This window comes from Hypanus sabinus, chromosome 6 (genome assembly GCF_030144855.1).
Source record: "Hypanus sabinus isolate sHypSab1 chromosome 6, sHypSab1.hap1, whole genome shotgun sequence".
Lineage (NCBI taxonomy): Eukaryota > Metazoa > Chordata > Chondrichthyes > Myliobatiformes > Dasyatidae > Hypanus > Hypanus sabinus.
Window position 1 is genome coordinate 37,667,464 of NC_082711.1, and position 16,574 is coordinate 37,684,037.

The 16,574-nt window shown below is 40.8% G+C and overlaps 1 protein-coding gene across 2 annotated transcripts in view; it reads right to left on the reverse strand.

Moving 5' to 3' along the window:
• Nucleotides 1-4,283: 4,283 nt before the first annotated feature.
• ccny (cyclin Y) overlaps nucleotides 4,284-16,574 on the reverse strand; it is a 242,146-nt gene continuing 229,855 nt past the window's right edge. For both annotated transcript variants that reach the window (XM_059971923.1, XM_059971924.1), the window contains exons 9-10: nucleotides 13,761-13,923; nucleotides 4,284-7,433 (exon numbers count right to left, since the gene is read on the reverse strand). In XM_059971923.1, coding sequence (XP_059827906.1) covers nucleotides 7,317-7,433; nucleotides 13,761-13,923 — 280 coding nt within the window. In that variant the 3' untranslated portion in view covers nucleotides 4,284-7,316. The remainder of the gene's footprint in view (nucleotides 7,434-13,760; nucleotides 13,924-16,574) is intronic.

Sequence of the window (16,574 nt, forward strand, 5' to 3'; positions counted from 1 at the left end):
TTTTCATACAGATGATGGAGTTCAAAGTGTTTTACAATGGAATAAAGTGCAAACATGAAAATAAAAGCTAAAAAGATAAAAGAGGATGTTAGTTAAAAACAAGGTTAAATAAATAGGTTTCGAGCTGGCATTTGAAAGTATCAACTGAGTCTGCATCCCTCATAGTTTTAGGTATTGAATTCCACAGTCTAGGAACATTGTTCAGAAAAGCTGAGCAGCAAATTATCCTTCAAGCGAGATTGTTTAAGTTCAGGAGACCAGCACAAGACGACCTGAAAACTTGAGCGAGATTATAAAACAAGAACAATGTACTTTGACCCCAGACAATTAAGAACTTTAAAAACAAGTAAGAGAATTTTGAAATCAATTCTAAAAGCCAATGCAGAGTAGTAAGGATGGGAGTGATATGGTGGTTTTAGCTAAAATCTAGCAGGGGCATTCTGAATGAATTGAATTTTGTCCATACATTGTTTTAGAAGGCCAGTAAAAAGTACATTGCTGTAATTTAGTGATATAAAGGCATGAGTTAGTTTTTCAGCATCATTACATGACAGAAACAAATGTACTTTTGCAATATTTCTTAAGTGTAGAAATGCTGCTCTGGGCACTTTCTTTATGTGGGATTAAAATTCAAAGCTGAATAAAGGATAACACCCAAGCTAATTAATTCTGAGTTTAAAAGAGGAGCCACGTTCCCAAGTTTAACTCTTTTGGCTTTGGGACCAGTTAAGAAGTATTTCAGTTTTATCTTCTCCCTCCTGCCGTCTGGGAAAAGGCACCAGAACATTCGGGCTCTCACGACCAGACTATGTAACAGTTTCTTCCCCCATGCTATCAGACTCCTCAATACCCGAAGCCTGGACTGACACCAACTTACTGCCCTCTACTGTGCCTATTGTCTTATTTATTATTTATTGTAAGGCCTGCACTATTTTGTGCACTTTATGCAGTCCTGGGTAGATTCTGCAGTCTAGTGTAGTTTTTGTGTTGTTTTTACATAGTTCAGTGTATTTTTGTATTGTTTCATGTAGCACCACGGTCCTGAAAAACGTTGTCTTGTTTTTACTGTGTTCAGTACCAGCAGTTATGGTCGAAATGACAATAAAAAGTGACTTGACTAGTTTTAGGAAATTATTGCTCATCCATTTGTTTATTGCAGCTACACCAGAAGTCAGAGAAGATAGGGTGTTCATGCTCAAGACATCAAGCTCAACTGAGATACTGTATACAATTGTGTGTTATCCTCATAACTGTGGAAATCAAGTTGAGACTCTCTCATGATGTCTCACAATGGGAGCATTATAAGGCAAAGAGTAGAGCTTCCCTAAGCAACAGCAAAAAGTAAATCATGTCTTAGAAAATTTATCTCCAAAACAGACAAGAAAAAAATTCTTTCTAAGATATATAAGCAAAACTAATTAGGGGTACTACTAGAGAGGCCAAGCCAGGTCTCAAGGCGATCTAGGAGAACACTGTGGTCATTTGTGTTGAAGACAGCTCTTAGATCTAGGAGAATTAGAACTTAGACCCGGTTGAGTCTAAGGTTGCTGACAATTTTGGTAAGGGCCATCTACATGCTGTGGTAGAAACCTGACTGAAACTCTTCTAGAAAATTGTTCTCATTCGGAAAGTTGTCTAGCTGTTTCAACGTTTTACTAAGTGAATTTTTTAACCCTAAGTGGGGACTCTGTTTTCATATGCAGGATATATGAAAAGAGTGGCTATAACTTAAACCATCCATTTGTTATATTTTTGCTGCTATTAATCTGTTTCACCATTTCGCTTACCCTTCAGATGCCTTATTCCAATTAAAGCCATTACCTTCCCTCATCTCAACTGCCCCTCAATAATTGAATCCTCAGCTTTAACAAGAAAAACTGCAGATGCTGAAAAACTAAGTTTACATTTCAAGTTGACAACCTTCCATCTGGATACCAAACTAAAATGTTAAATCAGTTTCATTCTCCAGTAATGCTTCATGTCCAACTAAGTATTTCCAGCATTCTCTATGCTCATTTTAGCTCTCAACTTTACTCTTATAAATCTAAATCTGTGTGTTAGATGATGGGAAAACTGACTATCCAGATAGATCTCCTTATGATATAATCATCTACCAATGAATCTGTTGTTTGCCACGTAGGTCATCATGAAGATTAAATGATGATTTCTCAACATTCCGAAGTTCTGAGTTGCTCGGAGCTCTATTCAAACACCCAATTCCTAATCCTGTGCATAGAACCTTGATATCAGAAGGGAATTAATTGGTATATCCAGTTCTTTCTTATGCTATTCCTTAAGCAGAAATAGAGGGGCAATAGTAAATTACAAGCTGTAAACATGACGGTGGTGATGTTTTCAAAGATGTAAATACCTACTTAGTGCAGGCAAAGGGAAGGCATCTGGGTTACTGGATAAGACCTTAAGATATAGGGAGAAGTAGGCCATTCGGCCCATTGAGTCTGCTCCGCCATTCAATCACGGGCTGATCCAATTCTTCCAGTCATCCCTACTCCCCTGCCTTCTCCCCAAACCCTTTGATGCCCTGGCCAACCAAGAACCTATCCATCTCTGCCTTAAATACACCCAATGACCTGGTCTCGACAGCCGCTCATGGCAACAAATTCCACAGGTTTACCACCCTCTGACTAAAGTGATTTCTCCGCATCTCAGTTCTAAATGGACATCCTTCAGTCCTGAAGTCATGCCCTCTTGTCCTAGGCTCCCCAACAATGGGAAATAACTTTGCCACACCTAATTTGTTTAGGCCTCTTAACATTCGGAATGCTTCTATTTGAGATCCTCCCTCATTCTCCTGGACTTCAGGGAATACATCCCAAGAGCTGCCGGATGTTCCTCATACGGTAACCCTTTCATTCCTTGAATCGTTCTCATGGATCTTCTCTGGACCCTTTCCAATGTCAGTATATCCTTTCTAAAATAAGGAGCCCAAAACTGCACACAATACTCCAAGTGTGGTCTCACGAGTGCCTTATAGAGCCTCAACATCACTTCCCTGGTCTTATATTCTATACCTCTAGAAATGAATGTGAACATTGGGTCTGCCTTCTTCACCACCAACTCAACCTGGAAGCTGACCTTTAGGGTATCTTGCACAAGGACTCCCAAGTCCCCTTGCATTTTGAATTCTCTCATCTAAATAATTATCTGCCCATTTATTTCTTCCACCAAAGTGCATGACCATACACTTTCCAACATTGTATTTCATTTGTCCATTCCCCTAAACTATCTTAAGTCTTCCTGCAGGCCATCTCTGTTTCCTCAACACTACCTGCTCCTCGACCAATCTTTGTACAATTTTCTGTTTCCTCAACACTATCCACTCCTCGACCTACGACTGATGACTAATGTAAAAACAGTCCTGACAGAAAATAGTTTCCATCACAACCAATCAGCAGCAAATTAATCTATCAACACTAAATCTTCGTACTCTTAAAAAACACACCATTATGTTGGCATCATAAAAGCCACTTCTGTTGGTAGAATCAATACCAGTATAGGGGAGTGTTAGACTGGCTGGTTGAGTGGAGTCACAACAACCACACACTCAACAGCAGCAAGACCAAGGAATTGATTGTGGACTTCAGGAAATCAGGAGAACACACACCAGTCCTCATTGAGGGCTGAGCAGCTTCAAATTTATAGGCATCATCATCTAAATGGATCCATCTAGCACATTGATACAATCACGAAGGCTTGCCAGTGGCTCTACTTTGTTAGGAGTTTGGAGATTCGGTAGCATCACCAAAGACTTCAACAAATTTATATAGATACACAATGGAAAGCATTCTGGCTGTTATACCACAGCTTGAAATGGGGCCCCAATACATAGGTTCGCGAGAGGCTGCAGAGTTTTATAAAGTCAGCCAGCACCATCATGAACATATCCCTCCCCACCATCAAGGACTTCTTCAAGAGGTAGTGCTTCAAGAAGGTGGCATCCATCATTAACAACCAGCATCATCCAGGAACATGCCCTGCTCTTGTTATTACTATCAGGGAGGACACACACACTCAACATTTAGGAACAGCTTTTTCCCCTCTGCCATTAGATTTCTCAACAGTCCACAAATTATTATTTATTTTTGTAATTTATAGATTTTTGTCTCTGCACTGTACCGCTGACACAAAATAACCTATTTCACATCATATGTCTGTAATGTTAAATCTGATTCTGATTATGTTACCTTAAAACCCTACTGAAACACCCGAGATTTTTTTCTAATAGAATATTTTGAATAAGCACAAATATTGCAGGATTTAACCAAATTGGCACCTAACTTTATTAAAATAGTCATTCACTGTCACAGTAATGGGAAGCAATTGGAAATCTTCAGAGCTTACCCAAAATTCTAACCAGGGTGGCAGCCCTTTGGTAGGTTACTGTATGCTTAAGAATGAGATACAGTCCAGGATATCTGTAGTGTGCAGTTTATCCATCGACACTCTTTTGTATTTGGCAAAGTTGACCAACGAAAGGGATTTAAAAAGCGCCATTTGCATTAATACAAAGAAACATAAAATGCTCAATGTAAGCCATTTTCTGAGGTTTAAACATTAAAAGTCAAACCGAAAAAAATGCTACAGTAGGTTTTCTCAGCACAAGAAACATAATTAAAGTACATAATCAATTTGTCACAAAAAAAGCTTTTATATTCCAACTAACCAAGGATGAAGGGAAATCTCTCTATACAGAGGTAGAGTCCAGTGCACATGGCTAAGACAAGAATCACCAGTCTAAACTAGACTGAGGCAGATTCTACCGAGACCACTTTACATTTTAAGTAAGCATCAGAATGTATGTACATACATACAATAAATAGGTTATACAATCTTTAACAAGTTTAATAAATTTCACAAAAGTACACTTATACTGGGATAATTACAGAGTTCATCAATGTTCATCTCATTAAAATTCACTCGCAGTTATGTTAACATGATGAATTTTTCTCTCTAAAATACTTTGAAAACTGTGTATCAAAAAAATTAAATCAGTGATTAAATTACTAAGGTTAAGGTTTTGGTCAAAATTGGTTTTGAGTTATATGAATGGATTTAATAATTAACACAACTAATTTATTTATCCTAATTTTTGCTCTCTTTTTCTTCCAAAGGCATCAATGTTTGCCAGATTCCACAGATGCCCCAGCTGCCTTTTGGCACCTCACTCCAACAGTTGTTTTTCACGAGCAAGACTGGGCAGACAAAATAGAGCATCAGCGCCAAGCACCAAGCTGGTGTCCAACTGGCACTCAGGCTGTGCCCAGAGCGGTTGCTGGGAAGCACGTCTGCCTGCTCTTTGAACACAGGATGCTGAAGCCCACTGGAGCACCCAAACGACCAATGAGATCCACTAACTTGGCAAAGATCACAAATCACAGCATCCCTGATCTGTATGGCTTAGCATACAGTGCAGTGCAGTCACCCTCTGAGCCAACGGAGCAGTGCAATTGTGTTTTTTAATAGAATTTCCCCACTGACAATTCTCAACAACTTTGTTTCAGATGAGCAAATTGGAATTAAAATCAATGAGCATAATGCCTGAACCACTTGATAACAAACGTAATGGTTGTAATTTTCCCTGCTCTTACAAACACTTTTGATTTCCCTCAAGAGGACACATTGTTTTCAATGGATCAAAATCAAGATGTTTTGCCCATTAAATGGAGACAAGTCTACCCAGGAACTGCTATGTGTGGTTTTAACTGTGCATCACTTAAATGTTTAATAGCAGAGGGCAGGCATTTAAGGTAAGAGGGGATAAGTTCGAAGGAGATGTGAAGGACGTTATATTTTTACACAGAGAGTGTTGGGTCCCTGGAATGCACTGTCTGGGGTGTTGGTAGAGGCAGATGCTTTAGGGACTTTTAAGAGACGTTTAGATGTGGAAGGATGTGAACATTGTGTAAGCAAAAGACATTAGTTTAGTTAGCGACATGATTAATAATCTAATTGATTTGGCACTACATTGTAAGCTGAAAGGCCTGTTCCTGTGCTGGACTGTTCTATGTTCTACCAGGTTCAATTGCAGATCTAGCCTGCAATTATGTTTCAAGAACAGTACAATTTTCAGTGAAATTGTGTGCTAAGAACACGATAGTGTGACAAAACAGAGATAGGGATTCACAGTATGGAATAATACAGAATTTCCACAAAATATCAGAAGAGGTCGCTGTTGAGTTCACTTTTGAGACATGAGTGTGATAAACTTAATTCCTCATTTCAGTGAGCGATAAACCCATGTCAAACTGATATTACGTGAAATGTTGTGGAGTATTGAAAATTATAGAAAAGGCTAATAGAAATCATTAAATCAAGACAATAGCAAGGTGAATGTTTTCTGTCTTAAAATAGTGACGATATGACTGCTAACATATGAGGTACACATTTGGAAATTATCCATGTGAAATATACCTTCAAGTATATCAATTTAGAGAGTAATATGAAAGGAGCCGTGGCTATTCTAATAAAGATCCACATGAAATCTTGTGCTGCTAGACTGTCCCTGCAACCTGAACAGAGCTCTACTCCAAAAGCATCAAAAAAAAAACAAACGGATATAACAACATCATTATGTGTTGTTTTGTGGAATAAGTGATTCTGACCAGTAAGTGCCGGCTGCGATGTATTTCAATTTAGCACGTGGAAACAATTGCACTAGAGCATTGTACATCTTTCTGTGGCTTTTCACAGGGCTGAAAAGACCGTATGGATTTGCCTTCACTGCCTTCGTGGGGTAGGGTGGTGCACAATAGGCAATGAATCAAACATTAAGCCAATCTCCAAGTTTCTGAAACACAGCAGGTCACTGTTGACCATTGTGGCATTTCACATAAGTGGTTCATCTTTTACACACTCGTGAAAGTCTAACCATAAATTCATCAGGCTTAAAATAAATTAAAAATAAAATACCGGTGCTCACAAACTGCTCCAGCTAAGTGCTGAAAGCAAACCCCTTACTTAGCCACATTGTCTCAATATCTTTCCGGCAAACAGGCCAACTGCTAATGACATTTTTCCATCTCTGGAACCCCTTTTCCATTTATGACGGTGGCCCATATTGAAAGGGATGGGGGTGCAGTTTAGAGGCAGTGAAGATGCTAGAAATGAAAGTCCTTTCTCATTATTTCAAAGTTTTTGTTCTCTCAAATGAGATTTTTCCATTTTCCTGTGCTACACAAGATGGAGGCACTGTGAAGGCATCTAGCCAAAGTCTAATGAAGTCTCTCTTATTTTCTTTCCCCCAGACAAAAACTGGATGGATGATAGCGTACTTATTCGAGCAAAGCTGCCCAGTATTAAGGAATGATGGCCGGAGACCATCGGATCACAGTCAGATTGTCTGCACTGGCTGAGCGCTTCCGAGCAGATTTCCTCAAGTCCTTGTACTTGTCCTCGCACAGTCGGGATAGTGCCTGGAAAATTCAAAGGCGACAGAGGTTAAATGTGCAACAAAGCACAACTGAAGAAACAATCTTGGAACGTGGTGAGTCATGGGCTTCATTTTCCATTTATAGATGATCCTTTACAAAAGGTTATTCCACCAGGCATAACCGGAGCTGACACACTAACTAACAACTTGTGTGACACTTGCCCTTTCACATTTAAAATAAAACCATTCATCCTTTTTGATTTAATTGTCAGCTGACAACATTTACAGGATAAATAAGTATGTTCATTTACACATCAAGGAGGTTAATCATCGACTTCTGGCTTGCACGCCAGTTTTAAAATGTGTAAACACAAGTCAACTTCAAACCTATAATTAGTGAGGACAGCTGTGAAAATATTGCCATTTAACTTTCATATTAATTATGTTTTCATCCATTTCTAAAACAGTGCAACAAATATTCAATGAAAACCACATGAAATATTATGGATATTCAACAGACCCTAACTCAGCTGCGGGAGAGCCATGCTCTGGTCATATAAGATAGAACATAAGAGCACTTTATTGTGCTGAATTCCTGATGACTAATACCACAGACCTCCGAATTAGAATTTTTTTTGTAATTTATTTTTATCAAATATTTAATGTAATATTTATACCTCAGATAAATATTATGTGGAGATTTGTGACAAATATGATCATATGATATATATGTACAGTATAGAACCATAGAACATTACAGCACAGAAACTGGCCTTTTGGCCCTTCTTGGCTGTGCCAAACCATTTTTCTGCCTAGAATCTGAAATACATCTTATGGAAATGTTCATTTAGTTAGAATTTTAACACAAAAAAGACCATTCAGTCCACAATGTCTAAGAGAAAGCCAGGAGGCATGGGATCCAAGGAAACTTGGCTGTGTGGATCTGGAATTGACTTGCCCACAGTAAGCAAAGGGTGGTACTAAATGGAATTATTCCTCCTGGAAGTCCATGACTAGTGGTGCTCAGAAAGGATCTGTTCTGGGAACCCTGCTTTTGCGATTCTTATAAATGACTTGGGTAAGGAAGAGGAAGGGTGGGGTTACTAAATTTGTAAATGGCATGAAGGTTGGTGGTATTGTGGGCAGTTGAGAAGATTGTAGTCATATTGCAAAGGAACATTGATAGGATGTAGAGCTAGGCTGAGAAGGGGCAGATAAGAGTTCATTCCAGAAATTTGTGAAGAGAAAGTCAACCATGAAGGCAGAGTACATGGCTAATGGCACGATTCTTAGTAGTGTGGAAAGTAAGAGGAATCCAAAGGTCTGCATACAAAGATCCATCAAAGTCGTGCAAGTTTATAGGGTGGTCAAGAAGGTGGAAGGGTTTGTTTGCTGTTAGTGGGGGGACGGAGTTCAAAAGCCATGAGGTAATGTTCTAGCTCTATGAAATTTTAGCTAGACTACACTTGGAGTATTGTGTTCAGTTCTGGCTGCCTCACTATATGAAGGATGTGGAAGCTTCACATACAGTGCAGAGGAGATTTACCAAGATGCTGCCTGGATTAGAGAGCATGTCCTATGAGGAAACGTCAAGCAATCTAAGGCTTTTCTCTTTGGAGTGAAGGTGGATGACAGGTGACTTGATAGAGGTGTAGAAGAAGATGAAGAGGAACAGATGGATAAAGTTTTCAACCGTGCTTTTGTCCCAGGGTGGCAATAGCTAATACAAGGGGGCAAACTTTTAAAGTGATTTGAGTAATGCAAAGGGGAACTGTTGGAGATAAGGTTTTTACACAGAGAGTGGTAAGTGCATGGAGTGCACTGCTGAGGATACAGCTAGAGGCAGGCACTTTAGGAGCAGTTAAGAGATTCTCAAATAAGGACATGGATGCATGACAAATGGAAGGCTATATGAGAGGGAAGGGTTAGATTGATCTTGGTTAAAAGGTCAGCACAACATTGTGGGCTGAAGGGTCTGCACTGCTTTATATTCTTCTAGTAATATTACAAATGATCTCACCTCCACAGCGCTCTGAGACAGAGAATTTCAGGGAATCAAGACCCCCTGCAAGCAGAAGTACCTGTGGACTTCAATTTTAAATATCACTTGCTAATATTGTAACTGTATACCTTCCTTCAGATTTTCACATTAGTGGAAAGATCTTGACATTTACCTTGTCATGACTCCTCAGGATCCTGCATGTTTGAATAACATCTTCTCATTCTTCTGAACACCAAAGATTGCATTTTAATTTTTCTAGCTGTTTTTGAAAAGCCAATCCTCTCATCGCTTAAATCTCTGATATTGCAAACAGCTGAGGACCCCACAATGATCCCGGTAATCACTGATTACATGTTGCCAAATTGAAAACTACTCCTTTATCTGTATTCATTACTTTGGTATGCCCCTGCTAATAAATTACTTCCAACACCACAAAATCTTATTTCTGATCTAACTATTTGTGTTGCACATTATTGTTTTTGAAAATCCCAAATATATTACAGCTACCGTTTCCCCTTTGTGGTTTTGTACTGTTGTTTTAGCCGAGGAGTGGGGGTTGTGTGGTAAGTTCCCTCTACTTATTAAATGCCCCCAATGGCATGAGTCTGAAATAGCCTCTGACAACCAAGCCCAGCTCCTGGCCTTCACTAGTGGGCTCAGCTACTCAGCCTGGGGGAACCATTTCTACTCACAGAAGGGCCAAAAGTAGGTTAAAACCCGTTGCTTCGGGCAGATGGGGTTCATCAACCATTGTCGGCAGTTCATCCAGGAGACGGAAAATTCTGATCTCAAACCTTCATTGCCTTGCGGCTATAGCCACGTATGGGGAAGACTCTGGGTGTAAATCTGAGAAAAAAATCTGGACCTGGTGTCGGAAGGCAGTCCTACGTTGAACTCAATGCTGACTGGCAACTCCTGTGACACTGCTGGTACCAAACCGTATCCATCTCTGCCATTCCTCTGAATTCATCAGCTACATGGAGAGGGGGAGTTTGTTGCATGGACAACAACTTGCTCTCCATATCGTGCTGCCCTTGTTTGCATACTTTTGAAAAAAAAGGATCAGCAATGATTGAATGGCTGAGCAGACTCAATGGCCGGATGGCCTAATTCTTCTCCTACGCCTTATGTCTACTTACGTGGGTATACAACGTAAACAGATAGGACGCATCCATGGTCAACTTCAATCAACAGAGGAAGGTTTCTCTCTGATCCCATCTATCCATTCTGACTGACCGTTTCTCAAAGAACTGTAAATATATTTCTCAACTAACACACACAAAATGACGGTGGAGGAACTCAGCAATATCTATGGAAGGGAATGAATAGTTGACATATTGGGCCATGAGCCTTCATCAGGAGTGGAATGGAAGGGGCATAAGACAGAATAAGAAGGTGGGGGGTGTGTTGGGGGGGGGACAAGGAGGACAAAATGGCAATTGATAGGCGAGTCCAGATGAGGGGAAAGGTAGGTAGGTGGTAGAGGGAGGATCAAAAGGAAAGATGTGAGAAGTTAGGATGTGATTGTTAGGGAAGGCAAAGGGCTAAAGGAGGAGAAATCTAATAGGACAGGACAGTGGATATTGAAGAATAGAAATGGAGAGGGGAACCAGAGGGAGGTGATGGGTAGGTGAGGAGAAGAGAACAGATGAGAGGGTAACTAGAATGGGGAATGGGAAAAGAGAAAAGAGAAAGGATAGAGGTGTGAGAAGTAATCACCAGTTATAGAAACTGGTGTCCAGGTTGGATCGACCCAGACGGAATATTGGAAGTTGCTCCTCCAACCTGAGTTTGGTCTCATTGAGGCAATAGAGGAGGTCGCATACAGACATGATTTCACTTTCACAAAGCCATTTGGACTTCACTTGGTTCTTTTCAAATATTCTGAAATTATCTCCCTACTGACTAAGATTCCCTTGTTCATACAGACATTCTTCACTAATTGTCTGAAATGGATGCTTCCAGATACATTTTTTTGTGTCTAATATGAATAGCAAACACTGCACAACCATCACAGTTACATTTACTGCAACCATTGTAAACTACTGGCAGTAATAGAAAGACAAGTGACAGAACTCTGCAGGAATTATTCTGCCTCCAGTGAAGCGAGGTGAGAAGGCCAGGTGCGGGAGCCAACTGCTGGTCTGGCAGCTACCTACCTCATCATTCTTATTTTCAGATTTCCATTATTTGCTTTTTGTTTTGGAATAAAGTAGAGAGGGGATGTCAGAGGTAAGCTCTTTTTTTTTTATATACGGAAAGTGCTATAATTTTCTATGTTCTATGTGTTGTTATTTCAACACCAAGAGCGGACGTATCACCATTTCCACAGAAACTTCACCAGTATAATTTTCAGTTTTGTTTGCATGTGGCTTTAATAAAGTTTGCTTAGCAACAATAAAGATTCCACTGTGTAGATCATTCCAATCCAAGACAACCACCATAGTGAAGTATAAGCTATCATTTATAATAAAGGATTCATGGCACAAATAAAACTCTTGTACAAATGATGCAACTAGGTACAGATTTTGAAGGATTATTTACAGTCACTGGGTGTCTTGTCAGATTTTCATAATTTACACAATGTAGTCTTGTACTCATACAATTTTCATAGAATTCTTTACAGAAGAAGTTGGATGATTCAGTTATCAATTTTCACTCACTGAACATCCCTTCTCTACCTTTCCCTGACAGCACAGCCATAAAAGAACAACCTCATCAAACAATCAATTTAAAGCATCATTGGTTAAATGTGCTTCAAATTACAATCATTCTTGTGCTCGAGGGCAACTTTAAAAAAGCCTTGACGCCGTCATCTGGAGAAGCAATCTCTATCCCTCTCTGACAAACGATCAGGATTTAAATAAGCACCTGCTCGGGAGAGGCAGCACGCTCCAAACAACTATAATTATTTTTACCTGACCCTGGGAGAGTGCACTGAGTTCACATTATTCAGTGCTAGATGATACCATGAAAGGAAATAACCCAAACTCTGCCTGCAGGGCAATAGCTTAACTGTAAAAAGCTCTTCATAAATTTTACCTCATTGCTCACTTTTCCATCGGTTTCATCTGAAAGAAGTGATCAGTTTGCCCTTTAAGATTTATGTACTTTCCCCAAATTATTACAAGTCCTAATTTCCATAAAAGGTTATAGTGGAATATTAGTTGAGATTCCAATGAAAATGCAATACATTTGCATCCAAATCAATTCAGGCTACTTAAGTAAGGGTCCTTGAAATCAATTCCTGCCACCTCTTCTCCTTTGAGCAAATGTAAAAAACATACAACAGTACCATAGCTCAATAAAATCTCAAAGCAGCCAGAGAATATCTCAGCTATGAAGATTTACATCACAATAAATAGTATTCTCTCTATGACTGTGCTTATTTACACTCAATTGTAAATTCCGTCAACTGATGCATCTCATCAATAGATCACTTTATGAAATGATACTTTATAAAAGAGTCAAAAATTCAGAAATAAAGGTTGTTTTCACTGTTATGTTGGGCTTTATGCTCATTCTTGAACGTTAACAGCATGAAGCCAGTTTATAAGCAAATGCATATATTACTAAATATCTGAGTCCTGAGGAAGGGTCTCAGCCCAAAACATTGACTATTTACTCTTTTCCGTAGATGCCACCTTGGGATTTCCAACATCTGCAGATTTTCTCATGTTTGTGATTTACTAAATATCTATTGAGAAGTGGTCAAGGCTGTGTATAGTCTCATTGTTTCATCTCTTAAGAGCTAGATCATTGAAGATTACAGCCATGCTGCTGGTGAAATAGACTCCAGGACCTGAATGACCTATTGATTTCTGTCTAAGATGAGCAAGCGCAGCACAGATGAAGATTTCCATGGAGAGCATCTCAAGAATTCATTGGTTCAGAAGACAGTGAGTAATTCAGACAAATGTGAAGTGGATGCACTTGTATTCACTGTGACCTTGCTGAATAGCAGAACAGTCCTTCAGTCTATATGTTACTATTCTTGCAGCATCTCTCAAATGAATGGCTTAATATTGTACCAAACAAGGATCAGGATCAGGTTGATTATCATGGTCTGATATGGTCTGATGCAAAATTTTGCAACAGTAGTACAGTTCAAGGAAATAAAAATTATTATAAATTACAAAATAAATAAATAATGCAAAAATGTTGATTGTACCAGATAATGCATAGTCCAACAATGCTTAAACTTAGCTTTTCAATATTTGTATAAAAAATGACAAAAATATTGTTACAAAGCAGTGACTAACTGGGAAAAAGTTCACTCCAACAAGAAAGAATCAGTTTTCAATTACTAGGATTATTATTATTAAGTCTCATGGCTTTTGTTGATGAGATACAATTGTAGCTCCTCACCTCCAGTTTCTGTGCTCTTTCCCTACTGAGTGGCTCCAGAGGGAAACTCAGGTTGTTAGCTTCTGCCAAGGATCGGAGGTCAAAGTAATACTTAGCGTAAACACTGGAGGGCACATTGATGTTGAACTGCAGCAGCTCCAGAAACTGGCGTTCCAGCTCATTCCTACAGAGAGCGAGAGTGAGGGAGCGAGGAAGAGGGGGCAAGATAGAGAAAGGGGAGGTAAGAGTGTGAGTGTGGGGGAAGAGAGTGAAAGCAAGAGAGGTAAGAGAGAGGGGGGTAGAGAGAGGAAGGGGAGAGAGAGACAGGAGTAGGAGGAAGAGGGAGGTAAGAGGAGGGGGGAAGAGGGGGGAAGAGGGGGGAAGAGGGGGGAAGAGGGGGGAAGAGGGGGGAAGAGGGGGGAAGAGGGGGGAAGAGGGGGGAAGAGGGGGGAAGAGGGGGGAAGAGGGGGGAAGAGGGGGGAAGAGGGGGGAAGAGGGGGGAAGAGGGGGGAAGAGGGGGGAAGAGGGGGGAAGAGGGGGGAAGAGGGGGGAAGAGGGGGGAAGAGGGGGGAAGAGGGGGGAAGAGGGGGGAAGAGGGGGGAAGAGGGGGGAAGAGGGGGGAAGAGGGGGGAAGAGGGGGGAAGAGGGGGGAAGAGGGGGGAAGAGGGGGGAAGAGGGGGGAAGAGGGGGGAAGAGGGGGGAAGAGGGGGGAAGAGGGGGGAAGAGGGGGGAAGAGGGGGGAAGAGGGGGGAAGAGGGGGGAAGAGGGGGGAAGAGGGGGGAAGAGGGGGGAAGAGGGGGGAAGAGGGGGGAAGAGGGGGGAAGAGGGGGGAAGAGGGGGGAAGAGGGGGGAAGAGGGGGGAAGAGAGAGGGTAACAGAGGGGGTAAAGGGGTAAGAGAAACAGGTACAGAGATATAGATAGGTTAGCAGCACATGCAGAAATACATCACAAAACAAAAACACAGAGCCCACGTATACACCAAATGAGATAATGGGATTGCAGAAAACAATATTATTTGAAAGACTACTGCACAAATTAATGCACTCATGTATGTGAACTTAATTTTAAAACAGAGCAAAATATTACACTTTGATTTTAATTCATACTCCAAACTAACTATTTATATAATTATACCTACTCTATGGCTTTCCAATTTAAACACCTATATACTTAGGACTGCGTAGCCAAATTCTGCTGCGACTCTATTTACAAGCTTGCAGACAACACCACCGTAATGGGTTGAATCTCAATTAACAATGTCAGAGGAAAAGTGATAGAGAGCCTAGTGACATGATGTCCTAACAACAACCCTTCCCTCAATGTCGGCAGAACAAAAGAGCTGGTCACAGTCCACCGGATGGGAGGAGACGTACATGGTCCTGTTTGCATCAGTGGTGTTGAGGCCGAGATGGGTGAGAGAACACTACAGAAAGTAGCCCTGGACCCAACTTGTCCATGTCAATCAAGGTGCCTACCTGAGCCAATCCCATTTGCCTGTGTTTGACACGTCTCTCTAAACTTTTCCTAGCCATGTACCTACCCAAAAGTCTTGCAAATATTTTAATTGTCTCTGCCTGCACCACTTCAGCACATTCCACAAACTGAGCACCTACTGGATGAAATAAAATCTCAGCTTAGAAAAGGCTCTCTCTCTGAGGTGAAAAGAGAAAACTGTGAACAACTTCCATTCAAGTAACAGTGTGAATACAGTCAAGCAGGTCAAAATCTATCATGAGCAATTTCAAAAAAAAAACAATCAGGTCCTATTGGAGGCACTAAAGAACCAGCAGCAACTTGGTGAAACAGAGCTTATTAAGGAGTACATGGTTAAATAAATAGAGAGAGGATTAAGAGAGAGAGGAAAAGAAAACATAATATTATTCCCTAAATCTTCATGTGGACATTATAGCTCAGGAACGGAGATTAGAGAGCAGAGAGTATGTGGTTGAAGTCTACAGTCCAGAATAATTTCTGAGATATGCCAGAAGTAAATGTGCCTCAGGGATTTGTTCTGGGATCCCTACTCTTTGTGATTTTTATAAATGACCTGGATGAGGAAGTGGAGGGATGGATTAGTAAATTTACTGATGACACAAATGTTGGGGGTGTTGTGGATAGTGTGGAGGGCTGTCAGGGGTTACATCGGGACATTGATAGGATGTAAAACCGGGCTGAGAAGTGGCAGATGGAGTTCAACCCAGTTAAGTGTGAGGTGGTTCATTATGGTAGGTCAAATATGATGGCAGTGTATAGCATTAATATAAGACTCTTGGCAGTGTGGAGAGGGATCTTGGGGTCCAAGTCCATAGGACGCTCAAAGCTGCTGCGCAGGTTGACTCTGTGGTTAAGAAGGCATTCTTAATCTGTGGTTAAGACTGGCCTTCATCAATCGTGGGATTGAGATTAAGAGCCGAGAGGTAATGTTGCAGCTGACCCTGGTCAGACCCACTTGGATTACTGTGCTCAATTCTGGTCACCTCATTATAGGAAGGACATGGAAACCATAGAAAGTGTGCAGAGGAGATTTACAAGTATGTTGCCTGGATTGGGGAGCAGGCCTTATGAGAATAGGTTGAGTGAACTTGGCCTTTTCTCCTTGGAGCGAAAGAAGATGAGAGGTGACCTGATAGAGGTGTACAAGATAATGAGAGGCATTGATTGTGTGGATAGTCAGGGGCTTCTTCCCAGGGCTGAAATGGCTAGCACAAGAGGGCATAGTTTAAGGTGCTTGGAAGTAGGTACAGAAGAGATGTTAGGGGTAAGTTTTCTTACACAGAGAGTGGTGAGTGTGTGGAATGGGCTGCCAGTGGCGGTGGTGCAGGCAGAAACGATAG